The 8,303-nt window shown below is 39.8% G+C and overlaps 1 protein-coding gene across 1 annotated transcript; it reads left to right on the top strand.

Annotated features, from left to right (window-relative positions):
- The first annotated feature begins 746 nt into the window (after positions 1 to 746).
- On the top strand, positions 747 to 5,607 carry LOC149114564 (uncharacterized). Its single transcript, XM_089287216.1, has 8 exons — positions 747 to 1,575; positions 2,045 to 2,107; positions 2,279 to 2,361; positions 2,605 to 2,670; positions 3,011 to 3,082; positions 3,650 to 3,715; positions 4,054 to 4,125; positions 5,486 to 5,607. The coding sequence occupies exons 1-8, from the start codon at positions 1,414 to 1,416 to the stop codon at positions 5,571 to 5,573; spliced, it is 672 nt and encodes a 223-aa protein (XP_089143342.1). The 5' UTR covers positions 747 to 1,413; the 3' UTR covers positions 5,574 to 5,607.
- The last annotated feature ends 2,696 nt before the right edge of the window (positions 5,608 to 8,303 follow it).

Here is an 8,303-nt window from a genome sequence, read left to right as displayed (position 1 = left end):
ATTAGTCATCAAATTGATGTGAGGTTTATTTAAGCCAAAGGCAAAAACAATCAAGAGTTGCCCGTAAACAACTACATTTGAATCATGTCGTGTCAGAACGAACAAAAGGAGGACTAAACCTATACATCAGGCTCGAGAAACATGAGCTCGATCAGGTATAGGTCCAAGAAATATACGAATGTCTCCAGAGGAACGTATAGCTTACTTGAAGTAAGGCTACGGCGTCTCCTAAGAAAAACGTACGAGGACAAATTTTCCGTGGTAAGAATCTACCTACTGTACTTGCAAACAGTTCTAATCACAGCCGGGCCCAGCGTCACAATATAGAATGCACGTAAGCAACATTTTCACGGTAAATCTCATATTTTTTCCTTCGAAAGCGAATACTTGGAGACTTAAAAACATGTCTTACAATAGAAATGAGCCTCAAAAATGCATAAACACATGGCAATTATAGAGGTGCAAACTCGACATGCAGATAACAGCGGAAATCAAGCAGACCTATGACCTCTAAAAATTTTGCCATAGCACGGTCTTTATACGACATGAAGTCCCCTTCATGAATAGGAGTGAAGAGACAAAAAAGGTCGAGTTACCGAAGACAACGGCAAATGTACAAATGTCACGAACTGTTGGAGTCGTGTAAGCTAGTCAACTCAAACAGGATGATACGCTATCGCATGCTCGCTCGAGACTCTTTGTTATGCTTCGCGCGAAACTTATGACGTTTTATTTTCCCTCCTGTCAGCTATCTGTCATAGGGCACATATTGACTAATCAGGTACTCCATTGTTGGGCTGACGGAGGGTTTGAAAAGTTAAAAAGAGTCCGCAGACGGTGTTTTCTCGTCTCGCCTTCATACTGCCTTTTTGCGTCCGCGATGACCAAGCGCTCGTCTAAGTGACCCTAAGAGAGAAAACCAGCTGCCAGCAGACTATCTGGAAGCTGTCAAGTTTGTCTATAGGATCTCTGCTGTCTTTTAAAGAACAACAGAGTTACGCAGCGCATGTTTGAAGATTTACAACACAGATGTTTTTTTAAGATTAGTTAGTGGCGCCCGGAATTCGACCTTGTGTGGGTGTTATCGCGCAATTAACTGGCACGATTAACTGGCAGGGCTCTTCAGTGCTTGCCTTTCTTGCTCTGTTTTTCTTTATTACTTTTTAACGAAACAAACCACCAGAGAAAGTCGTGTATGTGGTGTTCCACCTTTTAGTAATTTCCTTTGGAGGAGATTTCAACGTTGTTTACCCTTCTGAAGATCGATTTATTTAAAGCAGATGTTCTTTTTGTGGGCGTTTCGTCTTAGAAGCTGTCAATTACGATCACACCGAACACCCTTATTTAGTCGGTTTTAGAGTGCATTCTCATTTAGTAGCTGTTGCGCCAACAGAGTGTCGTGCGGCATGTAGTATGTTTCATGTTTCATGTTTCATCATTTTTCTGCAAGCTACGTTATGCTTGCACTCAGAAAGAAAGAGGAATCATGCAGCTTCTCTTAGTTTGTTACTGAGTCGTCTTTCGCCACTGTCTTATCCCGGAATTATGTCGCGGGAGCGCGACCACGTATTCCAGGTGAGAGCTTTTTGAACAGAGAAACACTCGATGGATTAAGCGCTTAATCAGGCCGGTCATTAGCATTGAAATTTGTTTTTTTTTAACAATGAGTGAAGTCTACAAGAAAGAAAAACGGAGTACTCGCTTTGTGGTTTCAAATAACTGACCGATTTTATAGGCCGGATTTTCACATTTTTAAGTTTGTTTACCATGAATGTGGCGTCGGCTGATTTTGCAAGCTGCCCGTGGGCATTTTACGGCTATCAAGGTGATCTAGGAAGTTTCTACTGGGCGCTGCCTATTTATGCAACATTTAATGTCACTGAACGACCCACAACAGACTGGTAGGGGTGTGGCAGATGAGACGTTGAGGGCCGTTTTGGTTTGCTACCGTAGTTTAATTGTTCGACCAAACCTGCCAGCTTCAAAATGAGAAAGTCCTACATGTCATTAATATACATTGCCTGTTTTCTTTATCTCATTGCAGCCATTGACTACAGCCAGGGAATATTCTGACACTTCTGACGAAATGAGCCTCGATTCGCCTCCGGTAAGAGAGTTTTGCAATGCATGTCTCTTCGATGAGATTGCAACGCTTTAGATTTCTAAAGACCTCTTAGTGTACTTGATAATTATAGAAAACCATTTATCTTTTACATCTGGCTGCTATCAAACGAGACTTAATGCTTTCTTCTTTTATGTTTGTCTAAAACACGCACAGGGTTTGTTCCAAACGCCAGCCATTAGTTCAATTGGGGTTGGTTACCATGATGCTCTGGCAGACAAGAGAAATGTCAAGGTGCGGTAAGTCAATGTCAAATTTAAAAAGCTATCTATCTATGCAGTTTGGTTTCTTTCAACATTGCTTTAAGTGAGACTAGTTCGTCTTCGATCTTATTTGAGCGAGAGAAAGAACAAATGTTCAAAGTGTCAGTTCAGTTTGACGTGGAAATGTGTTGTGCGAGGGATATACCCTAGAATGTGAGAATTGCACTTTAAGCCCGTGATTCACAGCATAATTTATTTATTTGTATTTATTTTTCTCAGAAAAAAGCGCGGATCCGACGAGAACCTACGTGTAGTGGTACAGAGACGTCAGAGCTGGAAGGTCCGGTGAGTTGAGTGAAAACCACCGCTTGATTCTCCATGAAAATATTCAAGAAAGTCAGATTTTTAATTTACGTTTGGCAGAAAAATGCAAACATTTGTTGAATGGAGTCAGGGCGCACTCTTGCTTCGCCGCGGAATCAATTACGGTAGATCACTTTCCAAAAACATGGAGGCCAAGTGTGAGGTCTTAGCGTAGAAAGTTCACTGTTTATTAGGCTGTTATTTTTTGAAACATTGGCAAAGAATTATTTGAGTGACGTATTTTCACTAGTGTCAGAGAATTCTGGTTTTGGTGATGAATGTCATGAATGATGATTTTTTTCATTATTTCTTTTTCTTTCAGAGCAAAGTGCGGGTTAGACGCGAAGAGTTACGAAACTCAAGCTGGACGTCCAACCCGTTACTGGAAGATTCGGTGAGTGTGTCCACATTGTTACGAAATAAGACGACAAAAGCTGGGAGCTGCTACCATCAAATTCATTAACGCATGGCAATCCCCGGAGACTAAGCACTTCCTATTCTTAGCAACAGAATATAAAGGGACAATTTGTAAATCGCCAACAACCATGAAAAATATTACTTCAAATGGTCCTTTATAAGGAATTTGGGTACATTTTACTAAGCGACCACTTTGGTCCGGTTGCCATCAGACAGAAAATCTGGAAAACTTAGCTTAAAACTGAACTTAGATGCTTAAACGTTCAAGATGTAAGTCGATTAGTAATTGGCGGCTCCAGTAACTAATTAAAAGCTAATCACTTCCTGTGTGATTATTGCACCATTTATTCCAAAACAAGTCACTGAGGGAGATTTTCTCTTGAACCTAGGAAACCGAAATCATCACAGTCAATAAAGTAAGATTAAAACAGGATTTTCTAAAAGAGAAGATCAATAACAAGAAAGAACAGATTTGCAAGGCGCGTATTTATAGCGCGTGATTCACATCCTTTAACATTAATCACTTCTTTTCTTTTTTCTTCAGAGAAAAGCGGGCATCGGACGAAAACAAACCTCCAGTAGTTCAACGAGAACGGAGCTTGGAGATCCGGTGAGTTGAGTGAGAACCACTGCTTGATTCTCGTTTAAAACAGTCCATTTCAGATTTTGAATTTGCGTTTGGTAGAAAAATGGGTACATCACTGATTACATGGAGTAAGGACATTAACTTAACTGAGCCGAGAAATCAATTGCGGTTGATCATTTTCGGAAAACATAGAAGCCAAGTGTGAGGTCTTGAACATAGAAATTGCACTGTTTATTAGGTTATTAGTTTTTGAAACTTTGGCGGAGAAATGATTGAGTGAAGTATTTTCACTAGTGTCGGAGAATTCTGGTTTTGGTGATGAATGGTGAGATATAGTTTTTGATTATATGTTTTTCTTTCAGAGTGAAGTGCGGATTAGACGCGAAGAGCTACAAAACTCAAGCTGGACATCAAACTCAGTATTGGAAGATTCGGTGAGTTGTGTGTTCACACTGTTTCGAAATAAGACGACGTCGAAAGGAAAAGGATTGAGCTAAGCTTTCGCTAGTGGGTCTGATTAAGGCTTCGGTAATGGCTATCAAAGTCTGTTTCAATTTCATCTCTCGTCACAAGAGTTGTAAAAGCTGGGAGCTGCTACTTAAGATACGACGATCTCCGGAGACGAAGCGCTTTCTATTCTTAGCAATAGAATTTAAAGGCACCATTTGCTAAACGCCAAGAACCATGGAAAATAGTACTTCAAATGTTCCTTTGTAAAGAATGTGGGAACATTTTACTGAGCGAGCACTTTGGTCCGGTTGCCATCAGACAGAAAATCTGGAAAACTTAGCTTAAAACTGAGCTTGTTGACTGAATGGGCTTGACATGCTCCTAAAGAACCTCTCGTGCAAGAAACAGGGATCACTGAAATAATTTGCTGTGAAATGGTAACCCTGGTTCACATTCGTGCACCACCCCACCCACCTCCACTCGGACATTTGTGCATATATATTGATTTCCACAGAAATGCTTACCTTAGTGGTACATTTTATCCTGTCCACTTTTGAGAAAATTTATCGTCTTATTTGCAGGGAAAATTGATGCTGAGGACGGTTTCAAAGGCTGAAAGCACTGTCAGATATTAGGAATAGCTAGGACAAAGCATTTTCATTTTATTGCGGTTTCTGTTTTTCAACTTCTGGTGACATGTGTTTATCTTAGGATGGAAATTACTTATCCTCAAGAACGAGTTAAAGAGGTAAGTCACCAAACAAAATATAGCTACACATTGAAAAGTATCCGGTATGAAATACAAATTACATAGAAACTTCAATTTAGTACCTCTTCTTTGATTTTTAGGAACAGTGAGTCTATAAACTGTATACGGCTGAATAAAAATAATGTAAACAGAATTTGCGTCACCACTATTTGCATATGCACTGTTGTTATTTGAAACGAACAGCACTGGATGTTTAGCAGCATTATCGCCCCCTCACTCCATATACTCTATAAGCTTGGAGCCTCCTTTACTGACAAACTTAAAAAATGGGTTAGAATATTTTTTGGCAATGTGCTACTTTTAAGAAGTTACTCCGTTCGATAACTGACAGCCGTGAAGAACTGAATTCAAGTACAGAGCTAGTTATTTACGCTTAACCCACGAAACAAAACATAATTACACACTGAGAATGGCTTGTAAACAATTTTAAAGAAAACAGAAAATTATTGTTAAACTTAATATTTGTCACCAGTCTGCCAAATTTTAAGGAATTTCACAGCAGGAAACGCAAAAAATTCACTGTCAGTCTTTAATTCTGATGTAGTGCTCAAATTTCATCATACTTACCCCCGCAGGTTGGCGGCAGATGAAAATTTGACAATATCCTCAAGATCAAGCTACCGACCTCCATCAAAAATAAAAATATCTCTAGACATTAACTAGTATCTGGCACGAAATAAAATTTGAATAGAACTTCCATTTGGTAAATCTTTGAATTTTAACAACAGCGAGTCTATGAACTAAATACGGCTGACTTTAAATAATGTAAACAGAATTCGCGTCTCGCCTATCTGTAGATGCATTGTCGTTATTCGACGCGAACAGCACTGGATGTTTATCAGCATTATACTCCCTCTTTGCTCCATATACTATATAAGCTAGGAGCATAGTTTATTAAAGAACTAAAAAATGGGTTAAAATATTTTCTGACAATGTGCTATTTTCATTAGCGACGTTGGCTAGTTCGATTTCTGACGGCCGCGAAAAAATTAATTCAAGTAACGAGCAAGTTATTTCCGCTTAACCCACGAAACAAACCATAATTATGCGTTGGGTAATGGCTTGTAAACAATTTTAACAACAAAAAATTTATATATAAGGATTTGTCTTCGTTTTCAACAAACAGATGGTCTGCAAACAAAAGCCAATAGATTTTGCTTTGTAAACATTAAAGTTTGGGTAGCAGTTGTTGGGTGTCAAATAACGCAAGCAGAAGGTTTTTGATGTTATCAACTCGTTACATTACACGAAAGGCAAATAACATAAGCAGAGTTCTCCATTCGAGAATCGCATGTCATAACATCGACTTAAAAATATTTCATGACATTGCGTACCCCAATAGAAGTTTCTCGAAACGACCAATTCGAAACTTTCGTCCCATCGAGAATTTCATGCAAGATATGACAAGCGAAATTATCCATTCCACAATTGCATATAATTACGACGACTCACAGATATTTCACAACATCATGTTACCATTATCTAAGTTTGTCGATACGACAGATTCCTTTCATTCGTGGAAAGGAAAATTTTCTGCACGAACCTACAAGCACACTCCTCCATTAGACAATTTGATGTAAATACAAGCCCTTGTAGGTTTTACTTTATTTTACACAACGATACAAAACGAAAGAAACAAATCTATACCGAAATAAACGTATCAAGTATCAAAACAGTAAAATTCCTCTGTACGAAAACCTAAAAAGGAATAAAACAGCGGAACTCCGAAATTTGTAAACTCGAAGATCTGTATTCCGAGAACCGAGTCCTTCCAAGACTGTACTATATAACACTTATTGCTTCAGATTATTTAACACTTCGTACATACAACTGGATGCAGTGATATTTTTTAACAGCGAGTTACAGCCGAAAGATCACAAGTGCTCCATTTCGCAAATTACAAATACGTATTTTAAGAAACGGGTGCTTCAGTACCTTACTTCCTTCGTGACCATAGTGATAAAGCGAACATTAACTCGCGAAAGGTGAGTCAAGTAGTAGGCACTCCTTTTACCGAGCACAAATCTGTAAGCTCGAAACCGAGCGTGCAATAATTTTTCCCCTGACTATTTCCCTGCAAACCAAGGCCATCACGTGCCAGTTTAGAGTCCCGGGTACTGGGAAATATGATCCAAGTTCTGGATATCAACCCATAGTTGCTCAACCGAGCGTTCAATTGTTTTTCCCTGTCCATTTCACTGCAACCCAAGGCCATCAGAAGTTAGTATAGAGTCCCTGGGACTGGACAATATCCCCCAAGTTCCGGGAAATCGAGCCAAAGTTGGTCAAAATCACGATGCGTGTAAGTCGGTCTTCGCTATCTTTTTCACTCTTAAAATTAAGTGGGGCTATTTTGGCGCTAGAAATTAGCTCCAAAGCGAGCGTGCGATAGTTTTACCTCCATCCATGTCACTGAAAACCAAGGCTATCACGATGAAGTTTAGAGTCCCTGGGACTGGAAAATATCATCAAAGTTCCGGCATATCGAGCCAAAATTGGTCAAAATCACGATGCGCGTAAGGCGGTCTCGGCTATTCTTTCAGTCTTAAAATGAAGTGGGGCTATAATTCGGCCTAGAAGCTCAAAACCAAACGTTCAAATATTTTTCCTCTATCCATTTCACTGAAAATCAAGGCCATCACAAGTTAGTTTGAAGTCCCTGAGACTGGAAAATAATCGAGCCAAAGGTGATCAAAATCACAATGCACGTAAGGCGGTCTCAGCTACTCTATCAGTCTTAAAATAAAGTGGGGCTATATTTTGGCCTACAAGCTCGAAACCGAAGGTTCAAATATTTTTCTCTGTCCATTTCACTAAAAACCCAGGCCATCACGAATTAGTTTAGTGTCCCTGGGACTGGAAAATATCCGAAAAGCTCCAGGAAATCGAGCCAAAATTGGTCAAAATCACGATGCTCATAAGGCGGTCTCGGCTACTCAATCAGTCCTTAAATGAAGTGACGTGGAGCTATCTTTCGGCCTAGAACCTCGAAACCGAGCGTTCAAATATTTTTCCTCTGTCCATTTCACTAAAACCCAGGCCATCACAAGTTAAGTTTAGAGTCCATGTGACTAGAAAATATCCCCCAAGTTCCGACAAATCGAGTCAAAGTTGGTCAACATCCCTATGCCCGTAAGGCGGTCTCGGCTACTCAATCAGGATTAAAATAAGGTGACCTGGGGCTAAATTTCAACCTAGAAGCTCGAGATCGAGCGTTCAAATATTTTTCCTCTGTCCATTCTACTGAAAACCAAGGCCATCACCAGCTACTTTAGAGTCCCTGGGACTGGAAAATATCCCAGAAGTTCCGCAAAATCGAGCCAAAGTTGGTCAAAATCAAGATGCGCGCAAGGCAGTCTCGGCTACTCTATCAGTCTTAAAATGAAGTGAGGC

This window comes from Orbicella faveolata, unplaced genomic scaffold (assembly GCF_042242905.1).
Source record: "Orbicella faveolata isolate gen_17 unplaced genomic scaffold, um_ofav_v1 contig_14, whole genome shotgun sequence".
Classification (NCBI taxonomy): domain Eukaryota; kingdom Metazoa; phylum Cnidaria; class Anthozoa; order Scleractinia; family Merulinidae; genus Orbicella; species Orbicella faveolata.
The sequence above is the reverse complement of the archived record's forward strand: the minus strand, read 5'-3'. Positions and strand labels throughout refer to the sequence as shown.

Coding starts and splice junctions, on each gene's coding strand:
- LOC149114564 (XM_089287216.1), top strand. CDS start 1,414: ATGTTTCATGTTTCATGTTTCATCATTTTTCTGCAAGCTACGTTATGC. Junction 1,576..2,044: donor AGCGCGACCACGTATTCCAG/GTGAGAGCTTTT, acceptor ATCTCATTGCAG/CCATTGACTACAGCCAGGGA. Junction 3,083..3,649: donor ACCCGTTACTGGAAGATTCG/GTGAGTGTGTCC, acceptor TTTTTTCTTCAG/AGAAAAGCGGGCATCGGACG.